Source organism: Labrus mixtus, chromosome 18 (genome assembly GCF_963584025.1).
Source record: "Labrus mixtus chromosome 18, fLabMix1.1, whole genome shotgun sequence".
Taxonomy (NCBI): Eukaryota; Metazoa; Chordata; class Actinopteri; order Labriformes; family Labridae; genus Labrus; species Labrus mixtus.
Window position 1 is genome coordinate 4,042,485 of NC_083629.1, and position 20,395 is coordinate 4,062,879.

General features: G+C 40.3%; 1 protein-coding gene across 1 annotated transcript in view; it reads left to right on the forward strand.

Annotated features, from left to right (window-relative positions):
* The window catches only part of babam2 (BRISC and BRCA1 A complex member 2), a 95,348-nt gene that overhangs the window by 65,035 nt on the left and 9,918 nt on the right, over window positions 1-20,395 (forward strand). The window contains exon 8 of the mRNA XM_061062690.1: window positions 17,032-17,131. Within this exon, the coding sequence (XP_060918673.1) occupies window positions 17,032-17,131 (100 nt within the window). The remainder of the gene's footprint in view (window positions 1-17,031; window positions 17,132-20,395) is intronic.

The window sequence follows — 20,395 nt, forward strand, 5'->3', positions numbered from 1 at the left end:
CCTACTAAGTAGCTCCAGTAAAACAGTCTGTTTAATTGGTTTTGCTGGTTCTACAAAGAATCTGTCTATAAACTGGATTTTTTTAAACAATGGTTCTGTTGCATTAAAACCTTGATATATAAATGATTGTTTCAGGTGTAAGTCAAACCTTTGGATGTTTCCATTAAAAAGATTTATGACTTTGGAAAAAACTTAAAAAGTTGATTGCATATTGACATTCTCTATTCAGCCTACCTCAGGCTGCATCCAAAAGTGAGTCTGTGTTGTTTGACATGTCAAATGTATTTTGAGTGTTGAGTTTTCATATCATTAGCTTCCTGGATTGTAAGTGGATCAAACAGTTGCTGTGGCTAATTCAACCCAAAGGGATCACCAGGGGAAATAATGATGGTACCACTCCAGATTTTTTCCCTTCCATTAAACGTCCTTTAGTTCATGACAGTCCTACAAAGAGTTGTAGCATTGTGATTAAAGTCGGTAAAGTTGGTCTTACAGTCTATCAGTCTGTCTATATCATTAAAATTTGCTCTAATTATGCGGCCCGAAAACAGATATTCTTTTCAGCCATCCAGAATCAGAGGTCATCTAATGAGAAACATTCCCGAACTAATCCCAAAGAATGAACGGTCTGCAAGTTTGTTCTTGTGCCTCACTTTAAAAAAACACAGTCACAGTGATCAGGCAGGGAAGGTCAGGTAGAGGTGATGTTAGCCCACCTTCCCTCTGCCTCTGATTTCGAGGACGCAAGACGTAGTTGATGGATTAGCATGAGTGTGCTGTGAATCTAGCAACATATTACGTCATTGTGAATAATCCCACATCCCAGTGTCTGGACTCATCAGGCGGTTCCTCAAAAACAAACAAGGGAAGAACAAAAAAAAATGAAATGGATGACACACAACGTCTAAGCTCAGGATGACTAGATGTCTACAGACATCTGGGGTGTTAACAGTACAACGACGTTGTGTGTGTGTGTGTGTGTGTGTGTGTGTGTGTGTGTGTGTGTTGTGTGCCCAGGCTTGTGTAGCATGTTTTTCTGAGTTTGTGGGCACTGTGTGAGTGGGTACTTCAGCAGTGTGCTTATTCACTTTGTTTAAATCCAGTTTTTGTCTTGCAGGGTGTAGTGTCTACGTGTGTGTTTGTGTGCATTTGTCAGTTTATATTTGGGTGTGTGTGTCTGTGTCTGCCTGTGTGTGTGTGTGTGTGTGTGTGTGTGTGTATGTGTGTGTGTGTGTGCACACGGGTGTGTGTTTGGATGCATGCATGCTTGTGTTTTTTTTTTATATCCTCAAAGTATGTGTCTGTTTCATGTGTTTGTGTGCATGCACCAACACTATTTGAATAAGGCCTGCTCTCTACACAAAGTCTTTGTATGTAGGTGTGGATGCAGATAAGTGTGTGTGTGCTTTCTATGTGTGTGTGTATGTATCTGTGTGAGAGCCAGGTATGGGCCCACTCTGACCTCAGGGCCCCACGGTCTGGGCTTTCGTGTTCAGAATAATCTCAGGCTGATGTTTATTTACAAGCACACGCCCCGTCGCACCAGGTTAAGAGACCTCTGCTCTCTCCCCCCTTCCTCCACCACTACTCTCTCTCTCTCTCTCTCTCTCTCTCTCTCTCTCTCTCTCTCTCTCTCTCTCTCTCTCGTTGTCCTGTCTCACCATGTTCCTTTTTCATGCTCGTCTCCCGTGTTCCTCCTTGGCTCATTTTGTTATATCCTTCTCTGCTGAGTTTTTTTTTTTTTTCATTTTTCATAAAAATCTTCCTTCTCCTGAAATATTCATTACATTTCTGAACAAAAATCTTTGTCTCATTATCTGTGTATGTCTCACTGTAACAAAGCACAAAGCAAACGCACACACACACTAGAGGTTTAACGATCTGATATCATTGAAGCAAGGGGATAACAAAATTCATATTTCTGTCTTAAGGATTCGCCTCATTTGTTAATTTCCCCTGGCAGGACTGTGTCACTGTTAGTGTTCAAACACACCTCGAGGCAGATACATTGACTGAAGTGATTAAAGTGAAAAACAGAATTACCTCTTTTTTTTTTAAATAAGAGTAGATGTTTTTTTTAAGTAAATGTCTGGCAGAGATCAGTAAAAGTAAATTTGGTTATATATATATGTATATAAATATGTTAGGGCTGTCAAACGATAAAAAAATGTAAAAATGTACATATTTTTAATAGCATGTGGGAAATTCCATTATTTTGCATTAATAAATCAAAATGATTTGGCCTTTATTTTGAACTTTTGTACTGTCTTAAAGCACCCTTTAATTGCTGTTTGAATTCAACCTGCTTTTATTTTGAAATAAAGTAAGGACCTCCTGGTAGATCTAAGGTTGTGACATGGATTTAAGAAAGGATAAAGGAACTCGTAATGGATCAAAAACTAAATGAAAACAGCTCAAAGGACTGGTAAAAAAAAGTGAAATGTTTGATGTCATGAGGTGGATATGACTGTTGACTCGTCAGCTGAGCTGCTGAGGAGTTTTTTGAAAGTGTAGTGAGACATTCAAAGGTGAAGAAGTGTCGTTCTGTTCCATCACTGTCCACAGCGAGACACGGGGAGGCTTGTCCACGGTGCGCCTAAAGGGACAAAATAGCATGAGATTAATCACCATTCAAAAAATAAATGCATCAATTTGGGAGTTAATCGCGATTAACTAGTTAATGCTCACTGCCCTTAATATAATTGTAATGACTTCATTAATGTTTCTTTATTAATGATATATATTCAAATTGTGTTATGGCACATGTTATGATATCAACAAATATTGTAATCTTGTACTAAAAGGATTCTATGAATCTATATAATGTCAGGTTAGAGGAAGCACTCACACAGATGCACACACACACACACTTACAGAGAGAGAGGGAGAGAGAGAGGGGGAGAGATGCTCCTCCTCCTCAATATGAAATAATGAACTGTGACAGGACCTTAACCCCATACAGCAGCTGCAGCAAAATACTCTAATTACACCACACAATAGGTCGCCTACTAGTGCTTGTCCTATGTTATCTTCCTTTTTTCTCCTGTGCATGTGATAGAGCGTATGTGAGCAATCATGTGCTGCATGTATCTCCTTTATAAAAAAAACAATTATGCCAGCCTCTATTTTTTTAATTTGACTTTTTCTGATGTATAATGCACTCATTACAAAGACACAGCTCTATAAGGTTTCAACTTAATTTTGCTATCTGTGGCTTCAATGTACATCCTTGAAATATTAATTAGCTGTGGTTTGGCAACAAATGTGTTGCTTTGATGGACACTTCTGCACAGAAAATCCACTTGGTTGAAGAAGCGTGTGTGTGTGTGTGTGTGTGTGTGTGTGTGTGTGTGTGTGTGTGTGTGTGTGTGTGTGTGTGTGTGTGTGTGTGTGTGTGTGTGTGTGTGTGTGTGTGTGTGTGTGTGTGTGTGTGTGTGTGTGTGTGTGTGTGTGTGTGTGTGTGTGTGTCTGAGGGAGACTGACCTTACGATAGTTCCAGCAGACCAGACTGGAGCTGTTGCTGTGGTGTTAGAGGCTCTCTCCCTCTCTCTGCCAGTTGCATGAGCAGAGAAGACAGAAGGAGGCTAACGGCAGAAAGTGTAGAGCAGGAAGTGGGGAAGCTACGGCGCAAGGGGGATGGAGAGGGGGTAGTTGAGAGGCAAGAGAGAGAGGCGGGGGGGGGGGGGGGGGGGGGTAGATAAATGAGGAGAGGCTATAAAACACAACCCTCCTCATCTCAACCCTCTAAGAAACATCTCGACATGCAGAGGCTTAACCATGCTGCATTGAGCCAAGCTCTCATTTAGCAGCCCTTCTCCTCCTGCTTAATGTTGCCTCTTTGTCTCGAGATATTTGCACATATGCATATCAAGGCTGAGTATGAATATGCTCCGCTACATGCTTTTGTGCACCTTTTTGTCAAATGAGTGGGAGTGTGTTAATTCATGACCCAGGGCAAAGATGTATGTCTTTTTCACCGTTGTTTGAAGACAAACGATTGCATGTGTTTTGCAAGTCCATGCATGAGCGCATTCGTATCATATTCATTGAGGATGCTACTTAATTTAGCATGCAGATTTGTGCGAGTCTTTTCCGCTGTACGTGCGTACATGCAGATCTGTTAGACCCTGCTAGATATCCTTCATGTCCTTACTGACCCTTGTTAGTAACCCTTTGCACGTTGTCTTTGCATTGACTCCAGCGAGGGGGAAAATCCGTTTGTTGCAGCGTTCCTGCACTCTGCAGTTTGAGAGACAGCGACAGTCAGGAGCTTCTGCGCTAACCCGAGCGACGGCAAATGGTCAAGAAATCATAAAATGCCCCAATAAAATCCACATCAAAAGCGCTTTGCAAATTGTTTAAATCAGTTCTTGTTTTATGAAACATTGAGTGTAGCAGATGTGGACAGCAGCAGAAAATTGGCTCGGCTTTGTTTTTGGCACCGCTGGATTTCACTGTTTGTAGAGACTGTCATATCAACTGCATCTATTCAGTGTCAAAATGTTCTTTACGTCTGCAAATCTCTCTGTCATTCCAGCTCATTGTCAATCATCCTGATATCTTTTTTTTCTTCTTTTTTTTTCTTTTGTCGGTACATAATTCCTTCTGCCGTTTTTCTGTCTTTTACTCCCTCCGCTGCTGTCCCTTCTACCTTTAATTCGTTTCGCCCAACTTTTACCCAGCACTCCCATCTTCCTCACTCCTTTCACTTGTAATCCTCCAGATTTCTGTCCTGGTTGATTTGGTCACACCCATGTAATCATGCATGGTAACAGCAGGTGCAGATTAATACAACAGCAAACACTCGTTGAGCTCCTGAATAACGACAGGAAAGCAGTCAGAGTATCTGTTTACAGTGAAGGAAAAAATAAACCAGGTTTATTCAGTATAGCTGTCTACACAGGCCAGGTACATGTACATTTAAATCCCTTTTTATGTGCAGAACCAGAATCATATTTTAAAGTTCACATATTATAAACTTTACCATTGTTTTCTAACACTAATATGTGTACTTAGTCCGTCTACAGTCCCCCGAATTATGAGAAAAGTCCATCCTCTCCGTCTTAGGCCTGCTCCGCTTTTTAGAAAATGTGTGCTCAAACAGGTCGTTTCCTTTTGTGACATCACAAAGGGCAGTAACCCCTCCCCCAGGTAGGTGACACTCCCACAGCTAGGTGTTTGTTCTGACCTCTGAGTCTGCCTTCTCACCGTAAACAATTGAGCATGGTGAAAGAAAGACCGAGCCAGCCAATCCCCTTCCAGAGAGGGGGTGTGGTCAGACACAGCTCATTTACATATTTGAGACATGTTTCACAGACACAGAAACAGCCTGTTCTGAGCAGGGCTGAAATAGAGGGGTTTATAGACATGATTAAATACAGGATCAGAGTGGATTTAGAACAAGAAACATTTTTTTGGGACCTCTGAGACTATTTTAAAGGTCCCATATTCTCCTTTTCTGGTTTTATATGCCCTTTAGTGTGTTTTCCAAGTGTCCTGTGCATGTTTAGGCACATCTATGCGCAAAAATTCAAAGTCTGCAGAAACGCGGCTTCTCCTACGTCCTCCTGTTAGCTGTAGCATTAGCTGCATGTAACGCTCGGTTCTAGCCCCCTTCGATAAAAATTTGTCAGTGTGACGTCATTGTCAGTGTGACGTCATTGTCAGTGTGAGATCACTGATCTAAGTCCATTGGCTCGTTGTGGCAAGCCCAGCAGCTCATGTTGAAATTTCCGAGAAGCGTGTTTTTTTCTGACATATGAGCATATACATGGACAGCTAATATTTCTTGGTCCCATCAAAGTGAGTTCAGGAATTATTGGGTTTTTTTTGCCACTGACTGATTTAAATGTTTTGTCTCAAGTGTTAAACAACCCTGTGGAAAGGATCTCTACAGATGTGGACTGTTTGGTCTGTTCCTGTCGAGAACACTGCAGTTGCTTGTCTACCTTGGGTTCAAAGTTTTTTTTTTTTTTTTTATTGTGTCGCGTATATATTGAGTCAGATCTTGCCATTGGAACCACCCAAGTCACAGAATAACACAAACCAACCAAATGAGACAGTGGTAGATCAACAACTCCCGGGTTCTGCTGGGTGAATTTCCTTCCTCTATCAATGACGTCTGGTGGCTTTAGAAGGATTGTAACTGATGAATCTTATCAATAAAAAGAAAGGATTGTCCTTTAGGAATCCTTTGTGTGATGTTCTGAGACACTTTGAAATCATGATCTGAGCCTTCTTAGTACTTATACTTTGACCCCAGGTTGCCAGGTTGTTTGTCAATCGTCCCATCATTTTATCCACCATTCTGTTATTCCATTGTTTTGCTGTTTGTGTTTCCTTCCTATTATCCTTGCACCCTTCACTCTTTTGCTCCCTCATCCCTCACCGCTGTCTAGTCAATCTCACTTCTTTTTTTTTTTATCACTTTTTCCAGTTTTTAACTCTTGTGTCCTCGGTCACGTCTCTCCAAACCCTCCCTCCCTACCTCGCCCGTTTTTCACATGTCTGCCGCCTGTCTCTTTCCTCAACATCTCTCTCCGTTTCTCTATCACTCTCTCTCCTCTGCTGATCCCTCTGGCTGATCCTCAAAGGGAACCGAGAGAGTGTGTGGGACTTAAAAGAGAGAGAAGAGCTGTGCTCTACCCAGCAAGGTCGTCCCTCGCTCGACTGAAACGCAGCGAGGAAAAAAAAAGGCAACACACGGGAGAAGAGAGCTTTTCCCTCTCTCTCCTTTTCTCTTTCCTCCACCTCTCTACTCTCCTCTTTCATCACTCCTGAGTTGTTTGATATCTCACTTTTACTCTCCTTCAGCAGGGGCTCGGATCTAAGAGCTCTGAACGCAAACTCGTAAGCCCCCTGAGCTACAGTGTTATACCTCTATTTCTATTCCCTCTTCCTCTCTCTTTCTTACTCTCTCTCTGTTACTTATTCTTCCCCCATCTTCAAACACACAATCACTCTAATGTTTTCTGCCTTACAGAGCAGCAAGGGGGGGGGGGGAAAGATGTTGAAATATCCTGACAGACACCCACATTTTTACCAATAACGTACAGTGTATGTAGACTCTTGCCTTGACTCCGCTCTTTGATGGGACTGCACCACCATGCTTGCTTCTTTTTCTGTAGAAAATATTGATTGTGAGGAGTCAAATCACTTATTCTGTAGGCTCACAGATTCACCTGCTTAAGATTCAGCGTTCATTTGTTATATAATGTTTCACGGGTCGCCTAGAAGAAAATACATAGTGAAAGGCATGGTGTTACGCTGTGTAGCTCTGATGAATTCCCCTCCCTATTCATGTAAACTAACCGTTAAGTGGTAAATAGGTGTCGACATTTAGAAAATGCAAAAAAGAAAGAGAGCTTTGGAGGCGTCTTGGATTGAATTTTTTTTCTCAAGCAAAAGTAGAAAAAAATCACATCTTTGCAGGGAAGGTTTCGCTGTGATCGGGCCAGAAAAACTAGAATCCCAGCAAAAAAAATAATAGTTCTGAGACACAGCAGGAGCCGGGTCATAAGTGTGGAAAGTGTGTTGCTTGGATTCATATACCAAAGCCAATTAAAGATTTGAAAAGCTTTAGGATTGGGCAGAGATTTTCAGAAGATGTACATCAAACGTATCGGTCCTTGTGGGATTTTTTTTAACATCGGTTTGACACAAAGCATCAAACAGTTTCTACAGAACTAACATAGATAGTATCCTTCTGTGGCTGAAGGCAAAACAGATTTGACTTCTTTCTTTATCATTTCACTGAGCTGTATGTAAGAGTATAAACATGTAAGAGATGTTCTCCAGATTGCATGATAAATATAGACCGTCCTCCACTCCACTGTACTTACTTTTTTTCCTTTGGATAAACAAGCCTGAAAATAAATTTGTAATAACCTTTAAGGTTGGTATGGAAATCAAATTAGGTGTCTTAAGCTTAAGCTCGACTTTTTGCTTTGTCTTGCTCTCCAACAACTCACTTCCTAAAACAGAGAAGTCCATAAGGGACCGCTTTTTTTTTCTTCTGTGAAGGGCTTCCTTCTGTGGCAGAAAACAAACCCGCAAAAAAAAAAAAGGTCTCAGTGTGGGGGTGCCGGATAGCTTAGTGATTATGTTGCCCACCCCATGTACAGAGGCTGTAGTCCTCGTTGCAGAGGTCATGGGTTCGAAATCCAACCTCTGCCCTTTGCTGTATGACATCACCCCACTCTCTCCTCCCAACATTTCCTGTCTCTCTTCAGCTGACCTATCTAGTACAATAAAAAAAAGCAAAAAGGCCACACAATTGTAAGAAAAAAAGAAAAAGAAACATGAAAAATGTGTCACTTTAAAGTGAAAACCGGTCTTTGTTCTGCGTTTTGATAATAAAAAAGGTTGTTTTTCTTTCAAATGTCAGAAACATTTCATAAAAAGCTTTTTGTCTTTATGGGAAATCATCTCAAATCAATCACAGGCCCCTACATGGAAATCAAAGTCATATCATTGCAGACTTTATGATATCTGCATATATCAGAAGAAGATGTACTTTATTAATCCTGTGAGGGGAAATTCAATTTTACACACACAAAGGCTGAAAAACACACACATGCACAAACAGGATCCTATGGACATGCACTAATGGATGGATGTCAGAGTGAGGGGGCTGCCCACAGCGAGCGCTATCATATCCTCATCAAAAGAATGGATACAGTATCTTGATGAAACTGCTGATTTACACACATAATAAAAGATCTTATTAGAATAACTTAATCCTGTTTGTATCATTTAATGAGTTTGTAATAAGGTTGTTTTATTGCAGCTTGAATCACTTGAGGAGAATAAATCTTCAGCATTCATAAACATCCACACATTTGGTCTGGAGAATCTTTTTTTTCTTTTTTTTCTTCTTCTTCTTTCTTTTTTTGTTACCTGATTGCTTTTGTGTCTCCTCCGACCATTTTGTAAGCCGTCTCATCGCTCTTTTCATTTTCACTTTTCCTTCTCGTTTACCTGATTGTGCTGTGCCCATGAGATGAGTTGGATACATCTCTCCTTCCCCCAGAAAACCTGCTGCATTGCATAAAAGAATCGAGTGGGCACCGTCTCTGCCCCCAAACCAGATTTAGGAGCCCAGAAAAATCAACACAGAGAGACAGTTTTAGGCTGCAGTGCACTTATGTTTGTGTATCTGCATTTGCCTTTAGGTGCCTGTGTGTGTGTGTGTGTGTGTGTGTGTGTGTGTGTGTGTGTGTGTGTGTGTGTGTGTGTGTGTGTGTGTGTGTGTGTGTGTGTGTGTGTGTGTGTGTGTGTGTGTGTGTGTGTGTGTGTGTGTGTGTGTGTGTGTGTGTGTGTGTGTGTGTGTGTGTGTGTGTGTGTGTGTGTGTGTGTGTGTGTGTGTGTGCGTGCGTGTGTGTGTGTGCGTGCATGCATGCCTGCTCGCCTGACTGATGATGTGTGTGAGTATTTGTGTGTGCATGTGCCTGTGTGGGTGTACAGTTTGTGTGTCCCTTCTCCAGGGTCTGTAGAGGTGTTTTTTAGCCTTTGAAAATCTTTGCATTTTCGATCAGATATTTTTTTTTTTCAAGGATTTGTGAGCGCCTTGTCACAGGGAGAAATTGTCAGTCTGATAAAATAAATTCACCGCTAACCCGGCAAACCCACTCGACAGTCTGAGATGTCAGTGCAGACACCTCTCTCACTCTCAGCCGCTCAAAGTACACTTTATCCTCCTCCTGGTCTCCTTGAACACTTCTGCTTCCTATGTTTTCTATAAGTCTGTGTACAGTCAGTTTTGTGACGCTGATTTGCTGCAGGAAAAAAAAAAAATGTTCCACTCAATATGTTTGCCAATTTTACAACCTCAGTGGGCTGAGTATTTTCTTGCTTAATATCTTCTCTGATGGTAAAAAAATGTGTTCTTCCTAAAGCTGATTGAATGAGACCAAAAATGTGAAATTGCACATTTAAAAAAAAAAAAGCAGGTAATCAGACCTACAATTGTTGACTAAAAAAAAATATGTTTGAAGCAAAACCCTGAGGTGCTCTTGCAAATATCATATGCAAAACAAACAAAAAAAGATTAGGACATTATATTAGACTCAACAGGATCAGTGTCTTATGTCATGTGTCACACAGTGTTGTAACATCTTCCCCATTTCCTTTAAGGTCTCCAGAAACTTATATTTTCATCCATATTGTTGTAGCTTCGCTTCGAGTAGCATTTTACACTTCGGTGATCGCTGTCTCAACAAAGCTTTTTCTCTTCCACCAGTAGACCGCTGTGTCCTCTGGGAAACCAAAATACAACGTTGGATTGTCAGTTCACCTCAAACCTTTTATATTTTCCTGAACCTAAGTCAAGGATATTACTGGTGCCTGAGCATAATCAAAATGTTGCTAAAACATGATGACTGTGTGGTTAGGCACCAAGAGTAATTAATAAAACCTCAATGTTCCCAGTCTCCCCTCTGTCCTGTGTTTCTCAGACCCTTCAACTGATCCAAGTAGAATTTCACACACTTTCTGCTGCGTCACCTCAAAACAATAAGCTTGAGGACAGACTGGGGTAACTTGTGATACTTTGAAGAGTGTGACATATTTGACAATTGAGGGTCGGCTTCCTTACACTGAACAGTACTTCCTGTGTTGTGATATGTATCATATTTCCAAAGTCTTGCCAATACGCAGCCTCAGTGAAGGTACAATTTGTAGGAAATCAGATGTTGCAATATATGGAAACCTGGCCTTGATGCACTGATAGCCTGCAATGTATTTGCAGTGTCTCAAACTGCAGAAACCGACACATTAGCTTTTTAGCATCTACATGTAGCACTCAGATGTGGCTTTCTAATGCATCACAAGTGCTCTATATTATGTTTAAAAGGATGCACATCCACATCTATATTTATGCAGGATGCATGTAACACTCTGCAGTTTGTTTCTATAGTAGTACTATTGTATAAGTAGACACTCAATCTTCCAATAAATCAACAGCACATTGGCTAAACCATTTGATTAGATTCAGGACAATTATGTGCATTGGTATTTAGGTATTTGTTTATAAAAATGACGACAAATCTACATAAGAAAATTGATGTCTATAGTTCCAATATTGCATTTCAACCAGTCTGCCTTTTTTGTTCTTCACCCGGATTGAGTTCCTTCTAGTCACCAAACCCGTTCTAACACCATCAGTCAACACTTGAAATAAGCTTCAGAAAAGCCAACATCTTTCTCTAGTCACATGCAGATGTATTTTTCATGCAGATTCAGTGCAAACTGTTGAAGAGGTCAAAGAGGGCAATAACCAAATTTGTCCCTGTTGCCAAACCTCATCATACAGTAGTGAGCGTGTGTAACTGTCGCAGCCTGAGGGGATCCATTAATCTGGTTTTATCGAGATAGAGGATGAATACTGAATATGGGTAAAATTCTGCACTCTTATGCCAGGATAGTCACCTCATAACAGAAAGGTTACTGACTCCTACTGCCCATAGGCCAAGTGTGCTTTGTCCAGTCGCAGAGGGAAGAAAAGGATGTTATTTAGTCCAAACAGTCAACAGGCAGAGTCATATGTGGGCCTCTGAGGAGCCTGCAGGCTTTAGGAAATGAAGAAGGCAATCAAAATGGAAATGTTGCTGCTTTGAAAACTACATTTGCATCTCCAAACAGTTCTTCTTGGCCTTATCTTTCACTTTGGTAATGAATCATGTCTGCCCTCTTTCCAATTGAGCCTTTATCTGCTCTCACGCTGTCACTGCGCTGTCATGCACACCCCACCCCCCATCACACACGCACACATATAAAACCACACACAAATAAACAAACTGAGCTTCGTCACCATCCACCTGAGTCACACAGGATAATCTCTCTGGTTGATGAAGTCACAGGCAGCCCTGTCACTGTACAGCATGAGTGTGTGTGTGTGTTTGTTTACATGTGTTCTACTGTAAATATGTCATACAGTAGGTTGCATTGCTCAGAGGGGTTGTGTTAGGCAGCTTGTCTGCATGATGACTCCAGTGTGTGTGGGCAGTGTTGAGAGCAGTGTCACCAGTGGAGACAAAAAGCAGGGGACTCTTCAGGGCGCCACTTGGAGAGTAAAAAAACCATTATGTCTGGATTCTGAGCCCGCCCACAGGAAGCTCCATTTTAAGCCCATACAGGACATTTGATAACACTGACATAACTATAATGATACCGAATCATTTCAGGAACAGTTCACCTCTGGGGTTTCTGTTTATTTTTGAAAACTATAACATGGACATGTACTGTACTTTTTATGTATCTAAATTCAACCTCTGCTCTCAGCCCACTCTCTGGTTGAAGGGAAACTCCACAGATTTTTTAACAAGCTTATTCGCTTAATCATGTGGAGTTGAACTGAAACAGGTCATCTCGACTTGGGTTTGGAGGAACCAAAACTGTCTTACAAACCAGGGGTTGTGGACTTGAACTTAACGTAAAGGACACATGCATGTACAGTGTCGGGCAGGGACCTTAATCATATTCATTTAATGGTGGAAAAATTCAGAACAGATTTTTTTTTCTCTTCTGGTAAAGTTCAGCGTTAAGGCCCTGACACACCAAGCAGACAGCAAAGAACTAGTGGGGACGAAGACGATTTTCTCCCACGCTGTCGCTCAACACTTGTGATATAGGTACTCTCAGGTACCGCTCACCGACGGCCGACGGTCTCCTTGGTGTGTCAGGGCATTCAAGGCCATGTCAGGTTGGAAGCAAAAATTTAAGAAAATTCAGTACACAACTTGTTGAGCTGTAAAACCTGAAATCATATTGTGTAGAAACATGGCAGACTAAAAATGTTTAAAAAAAAAATCACACAAGGATCATTTCCAGAATTGCATTTCAGGGTTTTTGCCCACTTGTAATCTTTTGTCGGATATCATGTTGTTACTGTTAATTACTGTCTATGTTGGATTACCAAATTTGGTTCTCTGCATTAAAGAAAACAATTTTTCTTTGTAGTGTTCATGTCGTTTTCACATTATTAAAGCAGAAGCAAATGGATACTTTTTGTTGCATTATCAGGACTGTAGGGTCATGACACTTTGAATGAGCTTTACTTATAGAAGAGATTTAAATCAGAAACATCTACTCAGCTGCATTAAATATAATCCTTCTCTTTGTCAACCCTTCAACTACTAGAGGTACAATGGCTTTTCAGTGGGCTCTCTCTATCAGTACATGTATCTTCTATCTTCATTGTAGTGACTAATCTAATGTGGGATGGAAGTTTGTATACCTGTAACTTATCTTCCTTCTTATATTGCCCTCCCCTTTGCTTGAAGGTAAGTTAAGTTGTGGCTTCTCAAATGGTTTGTTCTCAGTTTTTGGCATCTGGGTGCAATTTTAACAGCCTCTCTCTGTAAATGATGGCCCGTGTTCAATAAATATAATCCAGCATCTGCATCTTTCACTGGAGGTTGTTGGGTCTGTTTAAATTGGAGGCTGAATATGTAACTTTAAAATATGGTTGAGATCAATGATTCCCAAGCATTTAATGGGATCCTGCAGTTATTGAATTCAAGAGAATGAATTATTGTGTTTTTTTCTTTTTCTTGTAAAGGTCAATCTGCAGATCAGATGCATGATATGCAGCCATAACACTTTGGTTTGAAGCATATTTAAATAGTTTTATTAATAACTATAAATTAAATTGATTAAAAAATATATTGAATTCAAATATTCTTGGACAAAAAAAATGCTAATTTAAAATGTCATTTCTGTTTTTTTAAATGTTCTGCCTTGACATTGGTTGTACAGTAGTAGCCTAAATTAGCCTGCAGGAGTTGCAACTGCCTTCACAATAGTTTATGTTTTTTATGATTAGCTTAAACCTTATGAACTTGCTCAAAATGTATTTTACTTTAGTAATATACAATACAAGTGGTGATGTCTAAGGGAAGAGATGGACCTCAAGACTGGACCAGTTGGGAGTAACTGTCGTACATTTCCTCGTATCAGGTTTTTGGATTTTGGACGACCTGTTTATCTGATCTGAGCATAAGAGTGTGGTGTCTAATCAGCCTCCATTCAGATTAATCTTCCAGAGGCAAAACCATTGAAACTCCAAGAAATGCATCACATTTGTTCACATGCTCGCCATTGACACACATGAGTGACGAACACTCCAGCGTCTATTTTGTGTCTCTGTCTGCATTTCCATCTGAATGATCTGGAGCTATTCTTAGACCTGTGGGAGGATAGATGGGCATCATTTAGATTTCCATTTTCAAAAGCTCCTCTCCCCGTTGCTGCGAGCCATTCTCAATCGACCATTTGTTGGTGCACGGCAAAGATGCACAGGCTAATGCTTATTATGTGCACAAAGCCTACTGTAAATGGTGGCTTTGGAGTTCTGAAGAAAAGGATTCGACAATGAAAATGGCCTCTTGACAGTTTGCATGGATTCTGCGAGAATAAGACCTGGTTAATATTCAGCCGAGCATCTCTTGTTCGAAAGGAGTCGGAGCAGGGATCTCAAGGAAAGGCTGTTAACGTGAACAGGGGTGTTATCTTATCTTTTAGCTACTTATTGTAAATGAAGGTTATGACTACACTGCACAGTCACTCCTGTGTGAGACAGATGAGCCGCTGATGAGAAACCAGATGTTTTCTACAGAACATCATCAGTTCTTCTATTTTCACCTCTTGACAAATCATAAATCTACTGTGTCCAGTCACTGTTGACCTCTTCCCCACCTCAGTTCAGACATACATTTCCCATAAACATCAGTGGTTTTGGTTATGACAGAAAGGTGGAGTGCAGGATGCTGTGCTCCACCTCACTACTCCCCCGACCTTTCGTTGAGCAACACTGTGCAATTCTCAGGATTTCTGTACAAATCGCTGGCTTTCAGCTTAAAAAGATGAGATAATGTGGAAAATATTTTCATACATCATGAGATAAAACTGTATTCTGCTGCAGGTAGATGATCCTGAGCCTTACATATGAGATATTTATTTACACCTGTAATAATTGAGAGACTTGAACCCTAAGTCTTTGGCTTAGTGAGCAGCTAATATATAATCTGTTAACATATCATGGGTTTATTGAATAGCCTGCTAATCAGGTCTTTGAAACTGCTACCAAGAAGTGCTGTTCAAATAATCACAATTTCATTATTATCCCGATATAAGCATTCACAATAAACATATCGCCGATGTGCGAATTTATCACAATAAATAAGAATAATGACTTTATGTAAACAAGCACTGCTTTCTCCCTTAGCATGCCTACATTTTATCCATTAGATGAAAGCCTGAGTGAAGTACAGTAACCATGCTTTCACACCATCTTGATTGAGTCAGGTGAATCTTGTGCTATCTATCTGCTATCCTCAGATGAATAGGTGTAAATTGGTTGGGGACAAAACAGCTTTTTGGATTTATTTTGGACATGCAAACACAGGCGATGTGAAAATCATAATCAGGTTTATTGCCAAAGATTTCTACACAGAAAAGGAATTTGACTTGAGGGGGAGGGGGGTTGTGCAAAAAAATAAACATAGAATTAGAATAAGGCCATAAAAAGGTTATTAAACTAAGTATTTGAACTGTCAAGAAACCTAAATAAGTTACTATGAAATACATAAAAGCAATATACTTCCACTGCTAAAAGCATGTATCACGTTGAATGCATTAAGTCCTCATGGAAATCCTTCTACATTCATTCATTCATCATGTAATATATTACACTATAGGGCTTTGGTCTCACAACTCAATTCGATTGCGATTATCCTCTCAACGATTATATTCGATGTCACAATGCATCCTCAGTTTTCTATGTAACTGCACCTGGCTACTTCATCACCAATGAAGACGAGTAGTCAGATAGAAGTGCTTTGATAGAAGTGAAATCAATGTCAACATAAATGTATTTTCATTGTAAACCAAAATACAGAAATTATACAATTCCAGCTGCAGCCGGAAAATCTACAAGCAAAGTCAGTACACAATAATGGATTCTGTTCTGTCACTGCATCGACGCAGAATCGTCCACGTCTGCATCACGAGGCGTCATAGAAGCAATTCATCTCAACACCTCTACTACACAGCTTTATTGAAGTCTTGGTCCAAAACTTGTCTGAAGGAGATCCAGATAAAATAGACTCTGCTGGATTTGACCTCTTTTATATTTATTATATTTTCAATATAGAATTTATCAAACTGTTTTAGAAGCCCTGGATTCTTTTATTGCCTGAGATAGAAATGTCCTGAAGGTGTCTGACTTCAGTCTCCTAACGTTTATTCAAAGTCAATTTAAAGTCTTTCAGTGTATGGAAGTTATTAGAAAGAATTGAATACTTCATGTTTCCACATCACAGACTCTCTGATCAACCAAAGAACAAGCCCTGCAGCATGCCATCTCCACATACGTGCTCTTTGACATTTGACACACGGTTACATGATGTTGGCTATTTACATGCATCATGCATGCTTAACCTGGTAAACGGAAGTCATTCACTTTGGCATGGCTTCTTTAAATGACATAACAGCCTTTCTGAATGCCCCCTGACTGTCCTGCTTTAATGAAGAAGGAGATAAAAATAGAAAGCAGAGGAAGAAGTCCTCCCTTATGTGTCTTAACATGGGCATTAAAAGCCAATAAGCGGCTCCCTAAGACCTTTAACCCGTCCTCAGGGTATTCCTTCTGTTTTTTGCCCCACATCAGAATAAAATGAGGGAGTGACTGCCTCGGTTGGTTAGTCATTGGGGAGCTACAGCAGCAGATTTCCTGATTAAACAGGCGTGCACTAATCACTAATGGAGCTGTGGTGCTGCGTTGAATCAGGACGTCAAAAAAATAAGTGAACAAGTGAAGAAGAATTAAGAGGAAGCCACAGGCATGAGTTACTCTTTTATTTTCTTTGGATGCGCTGTGTGTGCGTTTTGGGTTTTCTCAGACGTTTCATAGAGTTCCAATAAGGCAGGACAATGTCATGTGAAGAGAACATTGTTAGTGGCTTTATGTTCTTCTGTGTAATCTAAATATGTGTATTTATGAGCTAACAGTTGTTTCTTTTCTTAATCAATCAGTGCCCTGGGAGGCTCCTCTGCACTTCATATCCCAGCATTCCCCAGTGGAGGATGCCTAATAGACTACGTCCCTCAAGTGTGCCAGTTACTCACAAACAAGGTAAAAGTGTTTTTGTATTCATGGTGTTTGTTGGTTGTGTCTTGTGTGTGTTGTCATCAGAAAGACGTCTCTGTTTGTGTTTGGGGTTTGCATTAGGACCGTACCACTCAGAATTGTAGTAGTTGAAAATACATTTGGCTGTACAATACAAATTTGATTTCAACTCAGCAAGTATTCTACAAGCATTATTTCATGGATACATATTTAAACATTTTCAGTAGACTTTAATGTGTTCCAAGCATAATGTGTTCATTTTATTCTATATCATTCAGCTGGATAAAGTATTAGTTAGCTTGTTAGCCAGTTTGCCGCAGCTTTGCTAGCAGCCAGCAAAGCCTCGCCAAGGCCCAAACAGTGTCATAGAAACCAATTTTTTCTAAATAAAACCACTTTATTAAGTGTTTTTACGAGTTTTCACAGTTTTCTGTGTGTTTTGAAAATGAGGAGACCTCTGTGAATAAACTGGCCCGCAAATTGTAACGTTTACGGGCTAACATTAATGTTGCTGTACAGACACAAAGCTCTATACAAGAAGTGTGTGTCTAAACCGACTCTAAAGACCAACCAGTCGGTCATCTCTCAATCGGAAGGTTGGCGGTTCACTTATTGAAATGTATTAAGCAGAGTTATTGGCTTGTGTTGGGCCTTTAACTCTGATTCTTGTTTTCTAAACTACAAGCTAACTCACTCTTTGTGTTTGTGTGTGTGAATCTATCATTGTATGGTTGGAAGCTTTGGTGCTCTTATTTCAAAACAGGCATCATTTTAGGGGATGTCTTGTCGAGCTAAGCTGTGTGTGGGTGTGTGTGTGTGTGTGTGTGTGTGTGTGTGTGTGTGTGTGTGTGTGTGTGTGGGTGTGTGTGTGTGTGTGTGTGTGTGTGTGTGTGTGTGTGTGTGTGTGTGTGTTAAAGTTTGAGTGTGCTAATGTCTGTATGTGAAGTCATGCACGTGTGTCTGGCATCTGACGACGTGGGCGTACTGGCCAATCTCCATAGTCTGTCTGAGCGCTCCCTGGCCTCTGCAGGTTGACAGGTAGATACGCAGTGTAGACACCATGTAATGCCATTTCCCTTGGGGGACAAATGCCCATCCCCCACACACACACATACACATAATGCACACATCTCTTCATATGCACCTGGACTCTGACCAGCGTGCTCAGGATGTCAGGAACACTTGTGTCCCAGAACGACCCTGGCTCAGCAGCAGCAGCAGTTTCCACCTCCCTGAAAGAGCCGAGGAGGCTGCAGTCGTGTTTGGACGAGCATGTTGAAATGAAAAGTCGATAGCAGATAAAGGCAGTGTGACACAAGGCAGGAGAAGTCATGCTCATGTTGTCACAGCCACAATTTAAAAGATTAAGTACTGATTCTTAAGTGTGCAGAACAAGACATATTTAGCCTCTAACAGGCATTTTTTTTTACATTTCAGTTTCTGCTGTATACAATATGTAACCTGCACTTAGAGAAAAATCTATATACTAAAATGTAGCTTAAGGGATTTGTTCTTTTTGGTGTCAGAGATGTCTTGTGACTGAATAACCAACATTGTGCTCTACTGACAGCAGTGTAAAAAGCACTGCAGCCAACACAACAGAGCCATGAAAGCATGTGAAACAGCCTTGGTTTGTAAGCCTATATATCATGCTATGTTCTGCAGCTTCATTTGAAATTCAAAGCATCCTTTAAACGTGGGGAAAATGACATACTCTGTTGTGATCCGTCCAAGAATTCAATCTCTCTTTATATAAGCGCAACAGGTCTCGTATCCCAGCAGGAGACATTTGTAAAATGCTGTCCCTTTGATCTTTTTCATGCACATTCATACACACACTGGGAATGAATTGTCATGACAGAAAACCTTCTGAATAGGAAAAGTAATCCACTGGGGCATAGAGAAAATGTGAGGGTGGGGGGGGGGGATTACTGCTAACATCGGTCTGGATTCATGCTAAACTGTTAGGCCCCCTCTCATCGGCGTCTCTGCTAATTGGAAAAATAACAAAAATTAAACAATTTAGTTTTTGTTTAGACTGTATGTGTTGTTTTCAAGTGAATTCAAACTATACTTATGTGTAAACTACCATTGATTTAAACGTTTTGAGCTCTTCATGCTACATCAGAGGTGAACAGTATACTGGCTAATGCTAGCTTGATCAAATCAGAGTACACAGATTTGAGCTTTGGCTTTAATCCTACCTTCATGTCTTCTATACATACCATTAAAAATCCCACGGCCTGCTCAAAGGCTGGAGGTTGTTTTCCTATTATCACAATTATTTACACAACTGTAGTTCATAAATATCATTCATGTCATACGTCGCTAGAAAGCTACGATTCCTGATTCTGACCATGTTAAACATTTCAGGATACAACCACTTCAAGATCCAGCCCCCACAGCAGCCACAATCTAATTGAAATTGCACGAGACTGTGCCCATGACTGACGTTTCTTGTAGCCAATGAAATTCTGAACACGTGGATACACTGCTTCATGCAATAGCTCCTGAAAGCAAGAAGAGCATTTCTAATGATAAACAGATTGTGACAAACGCCTGCCTTATTTCTACAGTAGTACACACTTTTTAATGATATTTGGGAGAATCTAAGACATTCTGAAACTACAGATTGTTAACGTTCAAAAGAGACCTTATCCGTGCTTGTAGTCCAAAGGATTCAAGAACAACATTCAGTTTGCTCTGGGAATGTATTGATATGCGTTTTGGGCAAATTTACAGGATCCTTTAACCGTAATACTGGAAGGTGTTGAGGGAACTTGAGTGAAAAGATAGAGTAGGATATTACATTTTCTTCACATCCCCAAAAAAAACGTTTAATCAGCCTAAGATTGATCTAAAAAAAAAAAAAGGTTCATCTTTGGTTGAAAATATTATGAAAAAAGATCTTTGCCGTCCCAGAATGAAAGGACTGAAAGTACTGAAAGTAAATCAGAGCTAGGCACATTTTTAAGATAATTTCAAGATATTCTTTTGCTCTTTTCCAAAGTTGCATACTCCAGCATTTAATTATTATAACTATTAAGATTTGAAAAAAGAAGCATTACATCCCTACTGTTTGAAAGTGCAGCAGTCTTCCTGCTGCATATAATTTAGGCTTCTTATCAGTGTAATTTTTGTCACTATAAAAGAGTCCTTTTTTGTACATTTTTCTTGGACCTTTTAAAGTTCTTGTCAAGTGTTCAGGCTTTTTGCAGTCACAGATTAAAAGCACAATGGACACAGCAAGAAGTAGCAATTAGCAGTGTG